A 23,148-nucleotide genomic window follows, 5' to 3' on the forward strand; every position below is an offset into this window, starting at 1 on the left:
TTTAAATCTTGAAGAAATAGAACAAAAATTTGATGCTGTATGTTCAGAAGATCCTTTGGATAATCTGAAAAATACAAATCATGAACTTGTTACCATCAAATTACGAGATCCTAATAAGGAGATTAATGTAAAATATAAAATGCCTTATTCAGTACAAGATAAATTAGAATTCCAAAAGGATATAAAAGAACTTCAAGAAAAGAAGTTAATTACTCCATCTGCAAGTCCACATTCAGCACCCGCTTTTTATGTGACAAATCACAATGAAATAAAAAGAGGAAAAGCTAGAATGGTGATAAATTATAAGAAACTCAATGATGCTACAATCGGAGATTCTTATAAATTACCACGAAAGGATTATATTTTGCAAAAAATAAAAGGATGTGATTGGTTTTCATCTTTTGATGCAAAATCAGGATACTATCAAATCAGACTTTCAGAAGGAACTAAGCCCTTAACAGCTTTTTCATGTCCACAAGGACACTACCAATGGAATGTTCTTCCATTTGGACTAAAACAAGCACCATCTATATACCAAAGATTTATGGATAATGCTCTTAGAGGATTAGAACATATATGTTTGGCATATATTGATGATATTTTAGTTTTTACAAAAGGAACTAAAGAACAACATCTTAAAGATGTAGAAATTGTTTTAAATAGAATTTCAGAAAAAGGAATTGTTATTTCGAAAAAGAAATCACAATTAGCCAAAAAGGAAATCGAATATTTAGGCCTTATTTTTAAAGAAAATGGCACCCTCGATTTATCTCCACATGTTCAGGAAAAGATTCAAGCTTTCCCTGATGAATTGAAAGATCGAAAACAAATTCAAAGATTTTTAGGATGTTTGAATTATATTGCCAACGAAGGATTTTTCAAAAATTTGGCAACTGAAAGAAAGATTTTACAGAAAAAGATATCTGAAAAGGTTCCATGGTCATGGACTGAACAAGATACTCTAACTGTAAAAACTATTAAAAAGAAAATTAAAGTTTTACCCAGCTTATACAATCCAACAGAAAATGATTTTTTAATTGTTGAGATTGATGCTGATAAAACAACCTGGGCAGGTTGTATGAGAGCTCTACCTAATGGTAAAGCGATACTGAATCTTGATGATTCGGGAAACTATGTTGGTGATGTAACCCATCAACAAGGAATGAAAGATACTGGAGCAACCCAGTACGCTAAGTCTAGTAGCTCGAAAGAGAAATTAGACAAACTCTCTGATTCATCAGAAAAATTAGTATCAAAAGATACTAAGATTGATTATTCTTATGAAAATATTAAAAATAAGATAAAAGATGAAGATCTTTTACTTTGTAAATATGTTTCAGGATCATTTACAGATACCGAAACAAGATATCCAATTCATGAATTAGAAACATTGAGTTGTGTTAAAGTTTTAACAAAATGGCAAATGGAATTAATTCCAACCAGATTTTTATTAAGAACAGATTCCAAATATGTAACTGGATTTTGGAAATATGACCTTCGCGTCAATTATAAATATGGAAGACTTGTAAGATGGCAGATGAAACTCCAACCGTTTCACCCATATATTGAATATATAAAATCTGAAAAGAATTGCTTTGCAGATGCACTGACAAGAGAATGGAAGCAGCTATAAAGACGCTACAGAATTCTCTCAGACAAAAACAGGAGCAAATTGCCTCTGCAAAAAATCGTCTAGAAACTCTTCTTTCTGAAGAGGGGGAGATGATATTAACAATTCAAAACCTTGAAAAACTTTGTAAAAAAGAAACATCAACAGTTTCAGAATCTAAAAATAGTGAAAACTGGGATCTGCTTGGTCAAGATTCTGGAAAGTTCAACTACTATGTAAAATACTCAGCTCCAAAAGAGTCAAACATCCCAATTGAGTCAATAGAACCAAAAGGATGGAAATCCCAAACAACTGTCCTTGCAGATTTACCAAAAACATCTTGGGCTGATAAAGTCGAAGAAGATGAAAGAAAAAATGGAAAAGAAAAAGAACCCATTGATCAACAAACAAGCCAAAAGATTGACAGTCAACTTGGAGGCAAAAAGAAAGCTTATGTAATTTTTGATGGACCCATGAAAGGTATTTACCAAAACTGGGAAACCACAAAGTTACATACAAACGGCAAAAATGTCAGATACAAAGGGTATGAGACCCTTGAAGAAGCAAAAACAGCCTACAACGCTGTTTACAAGGAAGTTGCAACAGCAAACAATATAGTCCAGCCATCAAAAATGGAGACTAAGAAGAAAATATCTGTAGATAGAATTATCTATGGAGAAAGCAAATTTGTTAAAGAAGTCACCATTGGAGACTACTACAAAAACTGGAGATGGTTAACCAACTACTCAGAAGAGTTAAAAACAGAATGTTTTTATCCTAGCAACAACGGGATAGAAGTAAAAGCTGTAACAGTCCCAGGCGTAGGAAAAGAATTAGTCAGATCATTCTATGATTGTGGAATGATTAAAACAATGTATCTTCAAGAAGATGCAGGAAGAAAAATTCATGAACTAGAACTTCTTCCAAAAGATATAGGCGAAATCGCTTATAAGTTCAACAATAGCTTCGCAAAAGGTAAAGAGTTCTTTTTATCTTTTACTTCAACTTATCCATGGTTTGAAGACGATGAAGTTATTAAAGCTAGACACTTAATCAAGATTGGCATTTCAAATCATTCATATCCAACAAATGATGGAAGAAATGTAGATCCAAGACCAGAATGTTTTCTGCATCAAATGGAAAAATTCTATGATGCTCTCATCAGATTTGGAGTAAAATTACCAAACTTCAGGGTAATCACTGCAAAAGGAAGTTTTCTAGTCTATAGTGATTCAAGGAAACAAGCAAAAGAAGAGCATCTTCAGCAAATCCTAAAGTTTGAAGAAAACTTTAGTGGGCTTGAAGCAGACTTGGGCCATCTACCCGACCCAATCCAACAGGAGTGCTGTCGACACTTTCAAAAATACAAAGGACACCAATGCAAGTGGTGCGCAAAAGACATGAAAGACGTGGCCGACAAAGAATCGTTGTATGATAGTGACATATCACCAAATAACGAAGAAAATGTAGAAAGTTAGTGGGCATGGGACCCATTTAGAGATAAGCCTTATCTCTAAGGCAATTATGTAATCTACTTTTCTGTATTTTCTTTATTTCTTTTGTCGTATAGTAAGCTGTAGCCAGCTGTAAGGATGGAGACGTAGTACCTATCTGTAAGTCTCTATGCCTATAAATAAGAGCCTTGAAGCTCATTTGTAAGCACCATGTTTTGAAGCAGTATAAGTTATATCGTTTGATATGAGCTTGCCTCTTAGTTTTAAGAACTAGTGGTCCTATAGTGGTAAAACACTATAGTTGAGAATTCTTGAGGTAATACTCTGGAGGAATTCGCCCTGAGTTGGGATAAACTCAATACAAGCAGAAAAAACTGCTGAAGATCAGATTGCTGAAGCAAAACAACCCATATTTCTGAAGAAAAATCAGGTATGAATTTATCAAAAATTATTATAAAATATGTCTGAAGTTTCATATTTTGAAGGAACATCTAGTTATCATGCTGATAGCATAATAGATAATAAAATCGAAGAAGCAGATTTGTCTTTAACTGCTGAAGAAAATTTTAAAAGAAAGTTTAGTAAACTTAAGGAATTTCTGTCAAGAAAAAATATTCTAAAATTCGGAATAATGGTAGGAGAGGAAGCAATTCCAATTGAAACAACTAATGGAAAAATAGTTATATCAACTATAGATAAACAACAAATCGATAAAAGACTTGGAAAATTTTCTGAAAACGAGAGAAAAAAGATTGGTTATATTCATATATCAACCATTCAAATTCTAATCAAAAGTACCTTCATGAAAGGTATTGATTCACCTCTAGAAATAGCTCTAGAAGATTCTAGAATTAGAAATAAAAAACAAGCAGTAATTGCAAAAGGAAATTGTAATCTAAAATATGGAAAGATAAAATTTGATATAAATTTACAGATGGGATTATCCCTAAAAGATATAGATTTGAATAAATCTATAGTTTTTCATTATAAGCTAAAAGATTCAACATTTATGAAAGAAGGTAATCATCCTTTTACAATTTACTATAGAATTAATTATGCTTTGAGTAATTCACATCATAGCATAGAATTCATAGGAAAAGAAACAATTCATATTGATGAGTTATTTACACCATTAATTACTTTGGAAACACCAATATTTAAAGATATCACGAGAAATAGTTTTTCTCTGATAGAAGCAGAAAAGAATATGTTTGAAGAAACAGAAAAACCGTTGTTTAGAAGCCAAAGTCTTCGAATAACATCACCGAACAAAGATCAAAAAGATTTTAGCAAATCATTAAGTTCTCAAACCATATTTGAAGATGATACTTCATCCTCATTCGAACCACCTAGAAAGGATTTCGAAATAAGCTGAGAAAAAGAGCTTAAGGATCTGCATGATTCTATAAAAACTCTATCGATACAGGTTAATAAGATTAATCAAAGACTATAAAAAGTCAAAATGCCTGGTCTAACTCTTAAATCAGAATTAATACTTTTTAAAACTAGGTTACAACATCTAGTAAGTGATATAGAATGGTATTATGATCTAATATCATACAAACAAATAATATATAAAGCTCGAGAAAATTCCGCTGGTAATTCTGCTGAAAATCTATAATGCCTGGACTAGATCTTATAACAGAATTAAGACTCTTCAAGAAAAGGCTAGAAGACATAGTCTTTGAAATAGAATTATATTATGAAAGAATTGTTTTTAAACAAACTCTTTACAATTCTAGAGAATTTGTTATATATCATATAGAATATATTGAAGATCTATTAAGAGATACAGAAGATTTAGAAAATCTTACTCAGATACAAAAACAAAGAGCTAAAACACTCTTAAAACCTTTTCAAGGATTAACTAAAATCGAACAAATGTTAAAGGAAGTTCGAAAAAATTCCGCTGAAAACCCCACTTCAAACCTGGTATCAGAGCAGGAAACACAATCCTAAGGGATAAACATGAAAATAAAAATAAAAAAGAAATTAAAAAATATTTTTTATATAAAACAAAAGCTTTTTAAAATCGTTTTTCCGAATAACCGATTTAAAAAGACATCCACGTGGCACTCTCCTATTAAGCCACATAAGCGACTTTTCCAGAAAAGTCATAAAAACAACTGCACCATAGCAGTCCCCAAATTAAAATCCTATATTATCCCTCAATTTAATTTGAACTCATAATCAAAAAATGGGTTACTATTATGCTAACATGCGCTGGGGGTGGGTGCATTAATAAATTAACAAAAAAAAGTCAACAGTCAAAGCAATTAAGTGAAGGGAATTGAAAAAGGAAAAAAGAGAGTTCACATCACTTTAACTTTGTTTGAACTTTTGAATTTCTCTCTAGTGTTTTCTTTCTCAGACAGCAAAAACAGAACCCTATGTTGTCTTGTCACAAAAGGACCCTACCAACATTTAGGAGAAGGGTAAATTTGGAAGGATAAAAAGGCTACACAGTGTGTTTTGCCTTTATTATACGTTGCTACATACGTAAAACACAAAAACCCTAAAACACAACCTCCCGTGATACGATATAGGTTATAATAGAAGTTGGAGTCATTCGTTGAATTAGGTTAGAAGAAATGAAATCATTGACGGACCTGGGCTTATCTTCTGAATTGGCGAAGAAATGTGAAACAAGACGGCCTTGGTATTTTGCGATGAAGTTTCAGAGAGAAGTGATCCCCGCTGCACTACAAGGTATATGATTTTGAAACTACTAAATTTTTTTTAAATATTTTTTACTGATTGATTAATTCAATTTCATTCTGCAGGAAATGATGTGTTTGGAATCTCTCCACCAGGTACCGGGAAGACTGTGGCTTTTGTTCTTCCTATATCGCACGCCCTCCTTGAAACCGGACCCAACCTAACCCCTTTCTTTGCTCTTGTGCTCTATCCCTCAAGGTACTTATTTCCCATCATAATCATTTATCTCATCATTCATCATATTTAACTTAACTAACCTTTTTTTCTTAAACTAGGAGTCTTGCCTTTCATACTGCTGACCACTTTCGAAATATAGGCTCTCAGTTTGGTGTTAAGTGTGCTATCGTAAGTTATAATAGAAAATTGCATAATTCAATGTAATGTAATTACAAGTGTGTGTGTGCATGCGCACCACAAAAGATCATATATATGCTGGCTGGTTACTAACATAATCTATTTTGATTGCTTTTTCTATAGATTGCTCATGAGAACCGCAAGGAACACGAATCCATCCTAAATTCAGAGCAACCTCATATTATCGTAAGTGTTGTTACAATCTTGTTGAAATTTTATTATTTCAATTTACCACTGCTTCTAATTTTTTTTATTTCAAGGTTGGGACGCCTGACCTAATCTTATATCACCTAAAACACACCCAAGGATTTTCTCTTGCTCTTGCTAGTTTAAAGTACCTGGTATGATTTGATTGATTGATTGATACCGTTTTTACATCATTACAAAATCAAATATTTCATATATCTTGTCTTTCCTTTCACTGCTCTGCTCGCAGGTCATAGATGATGCACACCTGCTATCTTATGAGAACATTCTACGTGGTATTTTAGAGATTTCAAAAATGATTCCTAGTGAGCGGAGAACATTTCTTTTTTCATCTACATTCACAAAGGAGGTAAATATGTAGGTTTTGTAACAAAATCTCATAAAAGTTCTCAAGCTCTCAGTCTCTAAATATTCGTGTACTACACTAAATCTTTCTTTTTTAAAACTTTTTAATCATATTGAATTGCATTTACATTTGGTTCATGATTATTAGAAAATCCTTAGAGCTAAATGTTCAAACCAAAACACAATTGTAACACACGTGATACTTTTCTATTTCACCAACTGCTTTTTAGAACTTTCTATTTAATACTTTGATCTAATAAACTTCTAGGAACTTCTTGGGAGATGAAATTTCTTTTTCATAAATATTTTACGTAGTCATACTCGTTAATCAATATCGGCTATTAATTTGAGATCGGACGGTTCTACACAGTCAGAACTGCTTAATTGTGTAATTTATTTATCTTCAAGTCTACACTTTGTACTAATGGGGATAATTTCATTCCTGTGATTTTAGGTCGATACGATGCTAAGCGTCTGTTTAAGGAATCCTGTGAAGGTACAACCTTAATGTTTACAAATATTATCTTCAAATCTCCTGCTTGACTCATGTTATTCACAATATAATTTTTTTTATTTTGTATAGATTGACCTGTCTACCAAATATTCTATTGCGGACACACTGCAGCAGAGTTGCTTTATGCAAAAAGAAAATCATAAGGTTTCTCTTCTCCCTTGTCCAGAAAATGTTGAATATCTTACTGTTAGAAGAGGACAAATTAGAAGTTTTGTTTGATGTTTGGTGTGTATTAAAAGTAGTAGACTAGAACATCTAGTTCCATTTTGCCTGTTTGCCAAGTGTTGCCTATGTAGATGTAGATGATGCCCATTTAGATGTAGAAAATAGAAATATCACAAGTAAATTAATTTTTTTTTTTTTCCATTAGTTTTGGGTTTTGTGAATAAGAAGAAACTATTATATATTATTCATGCTTGCGCTGACCGTGTTCATCAATTCCATGTCTTGCATAGGATTGCTACCTTGTATACACTCTCGCTGAAATGACTGGAAGTACATCAAAGGTATTGGTATACACTCAGCACTGTGGTAAAACGCTTCTTCTGGCTTTGATTCTTAAGAATCTTGGTCTCAGAGCCATTCCTATTATGCGTTATATGAGTCAGGTAACTGTACGGCAGGTCCTGTATTCTAATTTTAATTTCTTCTAAACCGTCAACAAGAAATATGCCTAATTCTTGACATAATAACTTTTTTATAGGCAAAGAAACTTAGATCCTTGAATGCGTTCAAGTCTGGGGAGTGCAATATTCTCCTTTGTAGTGACTTCCTTAGTAAGGGACTAGATATTCCAGCGGTAGATATGGTGATTAACTACGACATTCCTCGGTATCCAAACGTAAGATGTGCTATATAATGCTTTTATACTTTTGTTGACCCGTTTTAGTATAGTCCTGACCGTGTGATCTACAGGATTATATCTACCGCGTGGGATGGACTGCTGCTCATGTTAATGTTGCCATTTCCTTTGTGAGCCCAGATGAAAGGAGACGTTTCATTATGATAGAGGGACATATAGGTTAGGAGTGTATGCTCTCTGCCTTTACTTTGCCATTTTAAATAACAAAAACGTCATAGTAAATAATTGATACAAGTATTTTTTTTTTCTTCAGGAAAGAAGCTACCGCTGTATCCTGCACCATTTGAGGATGTTTTGCTTTTGGAAGGGCGTGTTATTGAGGCTGAAAGATTTGCACAAGAGGTAAATTTATGTATTGAGCATAGTTATGCTTTAGGCTACTTTTAGTCTTCATGTCTATTTCTTCTTTTAAGTAGAGAAGCTAGTTTTTGGATTTTGTGCAAGTTGAAATTGTGGTGCCAATTTGTCTTTATTGGTATAAGCTATCTTATCCAACTTTGATTCTATTTTTTAACATCTACATAACATACACAATAGATATAAGCAAAAACAGTTTGTTTGAAGGCGCATATTTAACTATCTCGAAATCAAACCAAAACCACAACCACAACCACCTATACTGAAAAACCAGCAAGAGACCAACGATACAAACAGCCAGATAAACACAAAAAATAAAAATCTGTAAAATGAACTAAAACGCCCGCGAATCAAAGCAAAGAACCGAACAAAACTGATATGTTGCAGCTGAAAGACACGGAGATGGATCAGAACCCAGGGGTGCAATTACTCTTATGTTGCACCACTGCTGTACAACAAACATTCCCCAAGCCGAAAAAATCAGTTCTGAACTATGCAGAATATTACCTCGAACACGCTCCAAATTATGAAGAAAATTATCTTAAACCATCTCCGAATTATGCAGAAAAACACTCGATTTAGTAAAAATTCAAATATTTAAGAGACCAACAACCAAACTAGTACATTTAAACCCTATATGCACCAGCAATATAAGAATATTTAAGAGAACAACAATCTTATGTCATTGTCATTTACCCATGCAAGAGTAATTGCAACAATATTTCTAATTTCTCCTTTTCACATATAGTCAGCTTTTCAGAAATCAAAGACCAGCTATTGCAGTAAAACAAGAACAATTGCATACATATAACATGGTAGAAGCCTTAGTTCAGTTGCAGTACCTGTCCTAATTAAAATATGCAACATTCTCCTCAACATCAAAATGACTTGGTCGTGGTTTAGGGTATCGCAACCAATTTCATTGTAAAATTTATACAGAGTTCATCTAGTGAATCCAACCAGACTACAAATCATAAAGCAAAGAACCATTTAAAAAACCTGAGAACAATAAAAACTAAAACCAATGAAATCAAACATAAAGCAAGGCAAATTAGTTTCAGAGATGTGAAAACAAAAAGCAGTAAATAAAATGGACATCAAATCAAACATAACATACATATAGGTTCGAAAGTTGGACATTTTGAAGCTTCATTATATGTATGAGATGTCAATGCTCCTCTTCAAATCAAACCTGCAAATCAAATCAATAGCCAATCAAATAAGCAGCCAACATGAAATACAAACCATTACATTTCTCAAGAATGAAACAAAGCAACAATGTCATTTTGCTACACTAGAAAACAAACAACTAATTTGTGAAAAAAACAAACCCCGCATTTTGAAACTAATATGAAAAGTGCTTCTTTGAAATTATGGGTGAATTTATTGTATTCTGAAGGGAGAAAAATGACATTTCAAAAACACATTTAATGTTTTGTAATAAATATTTACCATTTATGGAATCCTTAACATGTGCGCTAAGGGCACAAGTTAGCATGACCCATTAAATTATGATGAGTGATTTGAAATTGGTCTATTCTCATGTGATTTAACTTAATTATTACTTTTCTAAATACTTGACTGTTTGTATTTTATTTGTGTAGGAAATGAAAGAATTGGGTTGGATGAGCGGAGGATACTTAGAAGCGGAGGAGGCACCACGCAGGAGCGGAGCTAGGTTATCTCGAGAGCCCTGACGTATGCACGCAGGCTTTAGTATTGATTGGCATGTGCAATTAGTACTAGTGTGACATTTTGACTTTTTAAAGTGTTGTTGACTTGTTGTCAGCTATTTTATTATTTGGAAGATTTTATTTTCACTTAAAATCTAAAACTTTTTATATTTATGATATACGATCGTATGTAATTCAATCAAGCTTTTTAATATTAAAAACTTTTTTGAGTCCTCCTCCATACTGAGTATGAAGAAATAAGCCAAAACATTAGGCGCGTGAGTAACGCATAAGATTGGATAACAAATAGTATTACTTAAAAAAATAATAATCTAAATCTCTTACTTGAATCACTAAGTGACAAATATGGTCGCATAGAGATTTCACTCCATACTCCATAGAGGTAGTGTAAGAAATGTAAGTAAATTATCATGTACCAGTGCCAGGCTACCTGCACAAATTGGCCAAATGTACCTAACTGTAGCGGCTATACTATTTGTACAAATTACTATTTCCTGTGATGGAATTGAAGATATTGCTCCTTGTCATTAGTTATATCAATCAGTTTCTGATTAAACACAATTCCTGCTAAGAGTGTTTCTTTCTTGTTCTTCACTTTTGTTTCTTTTTTTTTTTTTTTTGTGTGTGTACTTTCATAGGTTTTCTCTTTCTTATTAAAAAATTTTAGTTTTCCCTCTTTCTCTTTTTATTCTGTAATTTGTTCAATTGGATTTGATAAATATCGTCGCACCTTCCTCCTAGTCCTATGGCTATGACCATTTGATCCTTCTTCTTCAGGTAACCTGTCATCTTATTTTATCTCAGATTGTTAGTACTATCAGCTTAACTCCTCCTAATATTACTCTTTTTAATGCATTGTTTTTGCCTAATTTTTCTTTGAATCTTATAAATCTATTTTCAAACTATGTAAACACTCTAATTGCACCGTCTCTTTTTCTGATTCTTAATGTTTAATTCAGGATGATGTGTTTGGTTGAGCAAAGAGATGGACTCTACAAATTGCTAGTGGATGCTAAAAGTACCAAATTTGACGGTGTTTACGTCGATAGTGTTTTTCTATTCCTAAGTCGGCTCTTTGGGATTTTATGTTAGGTCATCTTTCTCATCAGAGAATGATGCTTATGAATAAATGTTTTTTTTTTTTTTGTTTGTCTCATCAGGATCACAAGCTTGTTTGTGATACATGTCATTTTAACAAAGGAAGCTTCCTTATGTTTCAAGTAATAATAAAGCTAGTTCCAATTTTGAAATGTTTCATTTTGGTATATGGAGACCTTTATCAATTCCTTTAACTGTATTAGATGACCATTCTAGATTTGTTTGGATCATCCTTTTAAAACATAAATCAGTGGTTACTTCCCATTTCAAAACTTTGCTCAAATGGTTGAAACTCAGTTTGATACCAAAGTTAAAACCATTATGACTGATAATGTCCCTGAATTTTTCCTTACTCAATCTTATAAATTTAAAGGAATCAACGTTTGCTAAATGTTGGTAGGATCCTTTTGTTTCATTCTAAGTTACCTCTTTTTTTTTTTTTTTGTCATATGTTGTAATTCATGTTACTTACATAATCAATAGAGTTGCTACTTCTTTACTTCCTTTTGATGATAACATTCTTGCTTCCTTTTCTGTTTCATCTTCCGGTTCTCTCTCTGAGAATGTCTCTAATTTACAGTTTGACGTAAACACAAATTGCTACATAACTCAGTCTACCCATTCATTACATGCATACTACAATGTAGTCAATCCCATTATCAAAACAGATGTTGGTGATAGCCCATAAATTCTTGATCAATTTCATCAAGATACTAGTAACTCCTAAACAAAACTAAAATTAGTTAAATACTTGCACCATATTACTTCTTATGATGTTGTCATATGTCCATCTAGAAAGAAATTAACAAACCCATTTTCCTTTGTTTTTAGTTTAAACGAAAAAACAAACATGTTGATGCAATCGTTAATCCTCCATTTTTACGTTTGATTTCACAATAGCTAAAGGGTGAGGAAGATAAAAGAAAAATGTGAAGAAGAGAAAGAAAAAGGAGAGAGATAAATCTTAATGGTTGAAAATTTGGCAAGAGATTAGGGATATTTTTGTCACTTTGAGATGTAACAAAAAATATTTAGGGTATAACTAGAATAAATCAATAAATCATTTAGATATGAAAGAATAACTGATCAAGAGAAAAATAGAAACAAAGACATCGAAGACACCAAATAAAAATAACAATGGAACAAAATCATGTTATTATATGGTAATTGATTGTTAAGTTGTACCTTATAACTCTTTCTTTTTATATGGGGCATACCTCATGCTTTAATCGTGTTTATTAATTTCATTTGACTTTTTCAATTAAAAAAAGTCTTCTCTCATTTTTATTTTTGTGGAGAGGAAGTCTTCTCTCATTTTTTGACAAAGTCTTCTCTCATTTATATGCTCACATTTCCGCATATCATAATTCATCCTAAAAAAAAATTATTAGTAAATCACACCATTTTCTACACTGCCCATAGGTGTGGGTTAACTCTTTCACCTCACTCATTTTTTGATACACCGGTCGTTCTCTTTGACCATAAGAATCCAATTTAATTTTTTTGGGTTCTTGAATCTAAATTTTAACTGACCTTTATCATGTGTGAGGGTTAATCAGCGTCGTGCTCTTTTGTAAGAATTGAATGTAGCATAAAAAACTATTGTGTTGAAAGATTTAGGAGGTATGCATAAATTGTTGAACCCTAATCACTTTTGGGATCCGGTTCCTCTAAAATGAGCAACTCGCTTTAGAGTAAAAAGTGACAAATATCAATCGTTAATTAAAAAATTAGAGGTAAATATTGTAGATACATCATAACAAATCATGAGTTTGTTACAATAACAATTTTCTCACTTTACACCATACTCTCTTTTAACAACATTTGATTTTTTTCACTATACATTTTACCTAATTTAAAAGATCCTTGCCCTCAATTTTGAGTTATATTTTTGTTTGATTTTCGCATCTTTAGTGGATTTTTATGCTTGTACGAAAAAATTCATATAATAAATTTCCAATAATTGGTATTAAAGTCCGATTCAACATTATGGAAGAGGAGAAGAGAATGTTGTTATTAGATAAAGGATGTGGAGAGTCTCACATCATATGAAATACTAGTTGAGATTGTGCAACATATAACTGAAAGAACCTACAAATTCAATGTATTATTAGTGCAATCAGCTCAGGCCCAGCAGTTTTCTTCCCCAAACCCAAGTCATTTAAAACCTTAATCGAGTGTGAGCCATAGCCTTAAAATTAAGCTTTTAAAATTAATCTTTGCGAACAACCTTACTGTAGTATTATTGTAGTATAGAGAATCTCTCCCAACAACCACTATTTTGCATAAACAATGTCACCAATTGTTCGATTTTTCACGATGAGTATTGACTATTGAGTTGTTAAGTTGCAAGCCTTGAAGGGTTAAATTGAATAATTTATTTAGAAGAAAAACTCCATCAACGTGTTTGAAAACATCAAACCCCTTAAAAATAATGTTTGAAAAAATTAATCACTTTCAAGCATATACCAAGTCTTTATATGCCACATTTTGTCAACCAAACTCAGACATCTAGAATAATAAAATAATCACCTCAATTTTTTTAGGGAAAATAATCACCTCAATTATTTCTCTATGTCTATGAGATCATATATAAATAAAATATTTCTAGCCCTCCCTCGGATCCCACCTCTCCCCAACACAAAGTCATAATAATTAATCATGATTTTTTATTTTTTTATAAAAATAATGGTTGGCAAGACTTTGGTGAGCAGATATAAATAAATAAACAAGTTAAGATTCCAATTTTCCATCTCTATATTAAAATATTTTAATATAATAATAAAACAAATTTACAACGCAGCCCCACCTTAACTTCCACTCATAATTTTCTAACAAAAATAAATTCATTTTTAATTTTTAAATGAAAAGTCCTCCATTCTCCCACTTTCCTCCAAGTTTTTTAATTCCCCTTATTACGTTGACTCAAATACCAAACCCACAATCCCGGATGCGTTCTCCTGCATCGCAGCTTGAATAGTGTGTCTGTGCTCCCCTTCATACGTTACAATCAGCATCGTTGGATCGTCGGTTGCACGCTCAACGTGTTTCCTTGCTGGGCACCCTCTCACTGTACTACACTTGTAATAGCCTCTGATTAAAAGAAAGAATAAATCAACGTTAGAAAACAGGTCTTTAATAATAGTCAACATAGTTAACGGTCGAGATTAGATTGATTGTGTATAACTCTTACCGTGGATATGGTGATCCCTTGATCGGTTTCTGACCGTATTTCCGCCATGAGTACTCGTCCGGTGGTATATCGGCGGTCTTTGAACTTATCGCCGGTACTCTCACAGTCCTCTTCACCCTATTTTTTCTGAAAAAAAATCAAATTCAAGAAACTTGATACTTCTGTTCAATATTACAGTATAATCATAATGAATGAATTCAATATTGCAATCATGATTATAATGAATAAATAAATCATAAGTATTTCCCATATTCCAATTGGATAGGAGTAAAACGTTCCAAGTTAACTAAAACATTACTATGATCTTATGCGGTCAAAACATTCATGGTCATTCATGGTCGGTCGTTTAAAATCGGGCCAATCTAGGTCTAACTTAACTTCTAAGCTCTGTACATTGAATTGTAAAATAAAAATTGAAATTTGTATTTTCATATCTACAATCTAAATGATCATCGATGTTCTGACTATGTGACTACGAAACCCTAACTCATGGGATCCTATTTTGAATTACTTCAGGGTCAAAAGAGTGACTACAGTACTCCAAAACTTGAATCAAATGATATGATACACAAAAATTAAAATCTTATTATCCCTCAATTTAATTTGAACTCATAAGTCATAATCAAAAATGGGTTACACTATTTTGCTAACATGCGCTGGCGGTGGGTGCATTAAATAAATTAACAAAAAATGTCAACAGTCAAAGCAATTAAGTGAAGGGAATTGAAAAAGGAAAAAGAGAGTTCACATCACTTTAACTTTGTTTGAACTTTTGAATTTCTCTCTAGTGTTTTCTTTCTCAGACAGCAAAAACAGAACCCTATGTTGTCTTGTCACTTTCAAGCACACTGTTACCTATTAAAGCATTTTAACCACACCACCACCGAAATCGTTGACTCCAAACGTAGCCTTACCCCACTCACACGACAAATTCACGTGATTCGTTAAGAAACCATTAACCTTTCCCTTTCTTTATTTCTAATTAATGTGAACGAGTCAAACAAAAAAGGCTCCAATCAAAAATCAAAAATATATACATGACCGTCCACATACTTTAACCTAACCGGTAAAAATATCAAAATTGTTAGGACAAACGTTAATGCATGTAATCGGGTTACGAGTCTTTGTTGTTTTATCACTTGTATGAGTTTTGATGGTTATTTGTCATTATGTTAATCTACGGAGTAGGAAGAAAAAAAAAATATTATCATTGATTGTCGCAAACACTACCACATATTGGACATCAGAAACACCTTCCATTCAAAGGTAAACTCTAAAAGGATTATAATTGAGTGAAACGCAGATAAAGGAGTGTAGGTGTACCTTCTCTTGACACAGTGGCACTTATTCGACCCTGAAACGTCATCGGAATGTTCACCATGATCATGACACCTTTTCTTGGACGGCACCGCCGATAGCGGCGGTTTTCCGCCGGAGATAGCTGGTGTCGCCGCTGGGTTGAGAAAAATCGAAGACCCTTGTTTCCCGTTAACGCTTCCATCACCAGTAATAGCAGATGACATAAACGATGAAGCTGAAGAAACGCTAAACGTTGCTGTATCCTTCGAGAATTCAAGCTCAACCATGGAGTTTTTCGTGTTTGAGCTCAAAACGACGTCGTTTGGCTTCGTGAAATCGAGTGTCATGCTGTGTGGTTGCGGTTGAACAAAGCTCGCCGGCGCGTGACGCACGGAGATTGGCGCCGGTGACAGTGCAGGTGACGGAGAAGGAAAGTGTTTTGGTAGAGACAGGGTTGGTGTTTGAACCGGTGAAGGAGTGGATTGAATCTGAACCGGTTGAACCGGTGGTGATGAAGATGAGGAGGAATGAACCGGGGCGCGTCTGAACCGGGCGTGACCGGTTCGGTTAAGTAAAGAGATGAGTTTTTTGAACTTAGAAACGGTGTGGTCGGTTAGTTGAGTGTTTAATTGAGTTGGTTGATGAGAAAGGGTTAGGATCAAGTGTTCCATACCTTTGAGTCCTTCTGATGCAGCCTCTTGTATGGCTTTTTGTTCATCTATTTTTGGGAACCCCATGAGTTCCACTGCCATTTTGATGAAAGAAAATGAATGAAAAAAAATGAAATTGTTGAACAGTTAGAATGGCATGAGAAGAGGGAGAGAGGGAGGAAAGTGTGTTTGGAAGGGTGAAAGGTTGAGGGATGTGGAGATATATAAAGGAGTCAAGATGCTAAATTAGGTGATTGGGTAAGAGAGAGAGAGAGAGAGAAAATGTATGTTGTTTGATTGAGTTTGAGTCAAAATAACTTTTACTCTAATTTTTTTAACATTTTTGGTCGAATCTTTTTTAATAAATAGTATATTTTGATTGTGATTTACCAAGACTTTATTTGTTTAAGTGGAATTAAATTCAAGTAAGATGTGTTCACAAGTTCTACTTTAATTGGTAAAAATATGTAAAATTTATTAAATTCTATAATCGAGTTTGAACTTTAACCTATCTAACATGTGTGTGAGTTTTAATGGTTATTTATCAACGAATGATTTTAGTCTTTGTCGTTTCTAAAATCGATAGAATTTAAATTTCTTTATACATTTTTAATCATCAACGGAGGTAAGACAACATATATTGACCAAATTTTTATTTTTGATAGGGTTCGTGTATCCCTGTCATAACTCATTTCTACATGAATTTAGATTAAATTTTGATACATTTTTTGCATTAAAAAAAGTAATAATATTCAAAAAGTTATATTATTTGTATTTTTTTTCTCAAAAAGTTATATCATTTGACGCACGTATATTATATATGTTAAGGATAAGATTTTGTCAAATACTCCTTAAAAAAAAGATTTTTCCAAATACTACTAATAAGTTATACTAATAATTCTTCAAAAAAAAAAGTTATACTAATAATTATAGATTTTAGTTGACAAGTAATAGCAATAACTAGCAGAACTTATACTAAATGGAGTAATAGTCAAATACTACTTTAACTTTTACTATATTCGTTAGATTTTTTTCATTATATTAATTACAAGTCTTTTTTTTTTTGTTACAACATTAATTACAAGTCTGATTTATGTTAATTACAATAATTACTTTTGAAATGTTTATTAAATTAATTATTATATAAATTAAATTATAACAATATTTAAAACAACGCTCTTTCAAAAAAATTAAATTAATGCAAATGGTTGTTTTACAATGGTCTAAAGAGAATTTGAATTGTGTATCTTAAAGTTATAAGGCTGTCAAAAACAAGAATAAGCTCCTATACAGCTGATGTATAAAAAGAAGAATCGTGTTAACTGGTGTTTTGAGTTAGCATTTTGCTAAAAAAATACAAAGTTTTAGTGTGATTATTTTCTTTCAATTTAACTATTCATTTAAACTATTTTATTTACAATTGTTCACTATTGTCTAATCGAATCATTTAGTGTAGTATTAATTTTCAATTTGGATCAAATAAAATTTGATCTAATCATAATTAAAAACTTAAATCAAATTAATACAATCCTTAAATTAATCTAAATCAGTCATAATTCAAATTTTCTTTTATTGGTGTTCAAAAAACCCTGGACCTTGCATATTTTATACATTATCCTTACCAACTGAGCTAGGATCACGAAAACAGTCATAATTCAAATTTAAATTAAAAGTATAGTGATTTAAAATAAAATTATGATATTAAATAATATAATTTGTCCGTGACTTCAAGCTTGTTTTTGTCAAGATGGAGGCCTAATACGACATGTCTATCTGCACTTCAGTAATAATATATTCTAAATTCACTTTTAATCCTCCAGTTATAAATTCCAAAGTATCGTTGCACAATTTTTTTTAAAAAAAAAATTGAACATTTTTTCACCATTGAATTTGAGCCTTCATATTTTTGGTCAATTTTAAAACTCGATAAAATTGCCAAAGGTACAATAAACTAATGCTAGCATGTACATTGTCTTATTTTGTATCATTTGGAATGATTTGAAGAATTTCTCTGAATTCACCACACAAGATGACCACTTTTTCATCAAAGTTAAGTCCAAACGTATAAGATTAGAAACTCAAACTAATGAACTATACCCCTAATAGTCTTATCAACGGCTTCAAATCAATGCTTACGAATCATCAGATCTTTATCCCACTTAATAAGCTTTGACTTGACAATGAACTGAGCTAAAAGATCACTTAACTTGATCCGACAAGTATAATTCTTAATGATACTTATTAACCTTATATATTACTCCAAATGTCCTTTAAAAGACGTAACATTTTTTTATATAAGATAAGATAATGAAAAAAGAAAAGAAAAAAAAGAACTTATGTTCAATCAATAAAATATTAAATTTAGGCTCAATTGGTTAAAATAGATATGAAGCTATAATATTAATCATGTTTTTGCTCCAAAAATTATTTAAAAGACTTAACAAATAATATTGTCAAATTAACCATGAAATTGACTCCAAAAATTGCTTATGAGACTTCATATCTTTTATATACAAGATTAACCATGTATTTGACTTTAAAAGTTGATCAAAAGACTCGATAACTTTTATATACGGTAACTTTTATATACGGTAAGATAAGATAAACTTTGCATGAATAATGTAGTCTTAACATAAAATAGATATCGAAAGAAAAAAACAAAATGAAGTAATGGTATTAGACCTGGTCTTCAGTTGCTAATACTATAGTATTTGTGTAGTCAAAAATAATAATACTATAATATTTGATTCCCAAAAAATTCTATGGCTGTATTACGCGGTTGACAAATCTATTAACAGTACCGTTCAATAAAAATCTAAAACAGTTAATTGAAAAAGAGAAAGGAATTTCAATTTCAAATATTTTGTTTATTTTTAGTTTTAACCAATGAGTGTTTTCCAATGGCCTAATTCATAGATTGAGGTCAATTTCATTTGTATTTAAAAAATTGAAAGAAAATTATTTAACTAATAATACAATTATTTTTGTTAAACACTTTGAAATTTTATTTTCACGTTACATTATAATAAATATATAAAAGAAAAGAGTAAACATCAAACTTTATATATTAAAAAAAATAGCAACAAAACACAATGTTATGTCATGGTTTTAAATATAAACAAAAATATACATTTATATCGTCTAAATTTAGACCAAATACATGTGTCTTTGTATCTTTTTTTTTCCAAGTAATTTAGTGGTAAGAAATTCACATTAACAAGGTGAATAAATGGGGTCTGGTAATCTCGACCCCTGCATATATTATGTAATATCCTATCAATTGAACTAAGCTCACGAAGACATCTTTGTATTTCTCTTGAGATCAACCTTACTAGTTAGTTACTAGTACTAATGAAACACTAGTCTGTATACTCCCTCAGTTTATGTGGATGTCAATGAAACACTAGTGCTTTATATTTGTAAACAAAATTAATGTCCTTCTCCATCACCTAACTTTGGGGTGCATCAGAGGTATGGTTTTCTCAATCTCTTGTTCTGTTATAATGAAACATCTTGACCAACTTTTTATTGAGCCAAGTCAATATTTCTTCAATTTTCCACATTATACAATGACATAAGTAAGGATTGGACAAAGTCCATTATCACACAGCATTTAGCGTTCTAGTTTTGAGCCAAAATTTGAAGAAATGTATGTGCATTGAATTAATTTTTTTAGTAAATATATATAATTGAAACAAATCAAACTTTTATAATATTAAATAGAGTACTTTCAACTTAACAAGTTATGAACATAAATAGACCATGCCAAATGTATGCTTAAAACAAACTTAGCAGGCCAGAAACGGTATTCCAATGTTGACTTTTCGTTTTGTGTTTTTTAAATTGAGTGTTTTACTTTTCTATTCTTCCTCTTCAAACTTATAATTAATGAATATAGAAAATTCAAACATTTTGTAGGATTTAAAACCCCGTGCGCTTGCAAAATATAGTATAAGGATAATCTACACTGTTATGACTGTGCTTATTTTCTTCTCTATAAAAATGGTCAAATTCAATTATTAACAACATTCTCGAAATGGCATTCCATAAACTAAAAAAGCCATTCAATGTATAATAATTTTAAGAAAATACTAAAGAGTGTTCTCGTAATTTCCTCGCAATGTCAATATTATTAGGTTAGACATCCATAATATCCTAATTCCTAACTAAGGACATTGCCAAACACAAGATGTGCTCATATGACAAGAAATGAAATACAGCTCCTGCTATCCATACATGATCGAAATTACTACCCTTGAAAAAAAGAACCTGCTATCAAAACTATAACGGAAACAGTTATCATGATCACAATATTGTCAATTCCAGCTCATGTACTTCACAATATCAGTGCACAGTTCCACTCATCACAAAATGTTTAACGGACCCATTATAAAATATCTTCAACGCTTATCGAAGCCTAAAGCGAAATCTAATATAGTTAATGTTAGTACGTTTGGTTTAAGAATTTTGCTCTCCACCCAGCACTATTTGCTCGCACCCTGCAAGCGTACCAAAAATGCCCTTGCGCAAGTTAAGTCACGTGGCGTGACTTAACTAACGTACGTTGTATTTATGCGTGACTTAAGTCACGCACTACACGAGTTAAGTCGCGCAAATAAGACTGATTTTTTACTTTTTTTTTAATGCCCTCTTGAGGTCAAAACTTATTTGATACCCTCTTCGGTATATGCCAAATAGCTCCTGGGGAAAATAGTGATCAGCCCTGGGGAAAACGACATCAAGATGCCCTTTTCCCGATCGGACCGACCACTACTTCCCCCAGAAGCCACTGGTATATACCTAAAACGGTATAACCACCCTAGAAACTAATAAGAAACAAAGAAGAAGAGCAAGAAGAAGAGAAAGAGTGGGATGAGAAAATGTGAGGAAAAGATGAAGTATGTGAGGGTTTTTATAGGGGGTATTAGGTATATAGCAATTAATGAGTCAAAAAAACGTGGTCAAATGTGAAGGAAAACGTGCAAAAACCATTGAAGACCATTGACTACCGTCCAAGAAACGTTTGTGCTTTAGTTTTTAGAACCGGCCAACTTACGCAGGTTAACTTGCGCAGAGATTATAACGTGCGAGACTTAAGTCACGCACAACTTATATGGTGCGTTAGTTAAGTCACGCACAGCTTATATGGTGCGTTAGTTAAGTCACGCAGTGTGACTTAATTAACGCAATATATTTTTTATAATAAAGTCAATAAAATTGCGATAGCGTGAATTCAATAAAATAAATTAGAAGAATAAAGTCAATAAAATAAATTTGAATAAAATTCGAACAAATATTGCGACAGCGTGAATTCAAATAAATATTGCGATAGCGTGATTTCGAATAAATATTGTGTATCGAATAAGTAAATTATAATAAGTACACAACATTAATTCAAATAAAAATGGCGTTGGCGTTTTGAATAAATAAATTCGATAAGTACACAACATTAATTCTTAGACAATTTTATTTAGATATAATTTCATCTACGTTACATTATATTGTGGTATCATTACATTACATTACGTAAAAGACATGTACGTCAACTATCATTACATTACATTCGGAAATGTACCTTCCAACTACAACAATTATCTTACCACTTAATGGGGTCAATTCAAACTAGCTAAAAACCAGGACTCCAGCATTCGTCCAGAAGTGCTTTTGTTCCATTCCAAATGTTAAATTCTTGTTGGTCTTGGTTTAAAATGATAGTATCTAAGTGCCAACGGAATGAGGTCCAGACCTTGACACTTCGATACCATCATTTAAACGAAGCCAACAAGAAATTAACATTTAGAATGGAACAAAAACACTCCCGGGCGAATGCCGGTGTCCTGCCATTTAACTAGTTTGAATTACCCCATCCAGTGGAAGACAATTGTTATAGTTGGAATGTGCATTCCAACTACAACAACTGTCTTACCTCTGAAATGGGGTAAATTCAAACTTGCCAAACAACAGGACTCAAGCATTTCGCTCGACATTCATGCTTTCCTTTGAAAAGAATAAATTTTTGTCAGGCTTGATTTAGATGATGTTATTCAAGTGCCAACGAAATGAGGTCCATTCCTTGACACTTAATACCATCATCTAAGCAAGCCTAACAAAAATTTAATCTTTTCAAAGGAAAAACATGAATGTCGAGCGAAATGCTTGAGTCCTCGTCGTTTGGCAAGTTTGAATCACCCCATTTCAGAGGTAAGACAAATGTTGTAGTTGAAATGCACCTTACCCTAACTAATGACGATCTTCTGGCGGAATCAAGTTGTTGATGATATCTTCAGTTGATCTCAGCAACGTCACCCGCATATCGATCCACTGGAACTTGGTGTGCTCCCAAAACATACTCGTCACATTTTCGTCGTTCTTTAACTCCACCCAAGTGAATGATACGCTCCCCTCGTCGAGCTTTGGACGTTTATATCGAACATTTTGCACCCTCCTTGTGTCTCTTGGGTTGACTCCTTGGTTGAATTCATTCAATTGATCCTTGAGATCTCTTAACGATACATCAAGGCACCGAACCTTCAACCTCTGAGGTTCTCCGCCGTTGAATGTTGCATGAACGTCGATCCACCCGGCCATTGTTTCAAATCTATACACATAGAAATTAAAAATAATCAACGAAAAACTCATTCAAACATTTAATCAAACACTTGGTGTGCATATTATACATAAACCCTAAAAATGATAACTACAACATAAACATGCAAACATCTAAATAATTAAGCAATATTACTCATTTGCATGTATATTACTCATTTGCATGTAACATTGTATCATATCTTGCA

The 23,148-nt window shown here is 32.3% G+C and overlaps 2 protein-coding genes across 2 annotated transcripts; one reads left to right on the forward strand and one right to left on the reverse strand.

Moving 5' to 3' along the window:
- The first annotated feature begins 5,382 nt into the window (after positions 1 to 5,382).
- LOC146952718 (DEAD-box ATP-dependent RNA helicase 10-like) lies at positions 5,383 to 10,331 on the forward strand. Its single transcript, XM_085704841.1, has 13 exons — positions 5,383 to 5,772; positions 5,847 to 5,979; positions 6,057 to 6,126; positions 6,259 to 6,321; positions 6,396 to 6,476; positions 6,572 to 6,691; positions 7,142 to 7,183; positions 7,271 to 7,345; positions 7,657 to 7,809; positions 7,905 to 8,042; positions 8,117 to 8,222; positions 8,317 to 8,405; positions 10,025 to 10,331. The coding sequence occupies exons 1-13, from the start codon at positions 5,655 to 5,657 to the stop codon at positions 10,115 to 10,117; spliced, it is 1,281 nt and encodes a 426-aa protein (XP_085560967.1). The 5' UTR covers positions 5,383 to 5,654; the 3' UTR covers positions 10,118 to 10,331.
- Positions 10,332 to 13,945: 3,614 nt separating this feature from the next.
- Positions 13,946 to 16,553, reverse strand: LOC146952719 (putative WRKY transcription factor 17). Its single transcript, XM_085704850.1, has 3 exons — positions 15,729 to 16,553; positions 14,406 to 14,531; positions 13,946 to 14,305 (listed from the first exon to the last, which is right to left on the reverse strand). Exons 1-3 carry the CDS (start codon positions 16,454 to 16,456, stop codon positions 14,128 to 14,130), a joined length of 1,032 nt encoding a protein of 343 aa, XP_085560976.1. The 5' UTR covers positions 16,457 to 16,553; the 3' UTR covers positions 13,946 to 14,127.
- Between the last annotated feature and the right edge of the window lie 6,595 nt (positions 16,554 to 23,148).

The sequence above is a fragment of the Medicago sativa genome, chromosome 1, assembly GCF_051527215.1.
Source record: "Medicago sativa cultivar Bolivia chromosome 1, Bolivia_mono, whole genome shotgun sequence".
NCBI classification, from domain to species: Eukaryota; Viridiplantae; Streptophyta; class Magnoliopsida; order Fabales; family Fabaceae; genus Medicago; species Medicago sativa.

What these genes read in the sequence shown, in the direction of transcription:
- LOC146952719 (XM_085704850.1), bottom strand. Translation starts at nt 16,456, where the DNA reads ATGGCAGTGGAACTCATGGGGTTCCCAAAAATAGATGAACAAAAAGCC. An exon ending in TGCCACTGTGTCAAGAGAAG is followed by an intron (nt 14,532 to 15,728) that starts GTACACCTACAC and finishes ATTTTTTTTCAG; the next exon opens with AAAAAATAGGGTGAAGAGGA. An exon ending in AAGGGATCACCATATCCACG is followed by an intron (nt 14,306 to 14,405) that starts GTAAGAGTTATA and finishes TCTTTTAATCAG; the next exon opens with AGGCTATTACAAGTGTAGTA.
- LOC146952718 (XM_085704841.1), top strand. Translation starts at nt 5,655, where the DNA reads ATGAAATCATTGACGGACCTGGGCTTATCTTCTGAATTGGCGAAGAAA. An exon ending in GATCCCCGCTGCACTACAAG is followed by an intron (nt 5,773 to 5,846) that starts GTATATGATTTT and finishes TTCATTCTGCAG; the next exon opens with GAAATGATGTGTTTGGAATC. An exon ending in TTGCTAGTTTAAAGTACCTG is followed by an intron (nt 6,477 to 6,571) that starts GTATGATTTGAT and finishes CTCTGCTCGCAG; the next exon opens with GTCATAGATGATGCACACCT.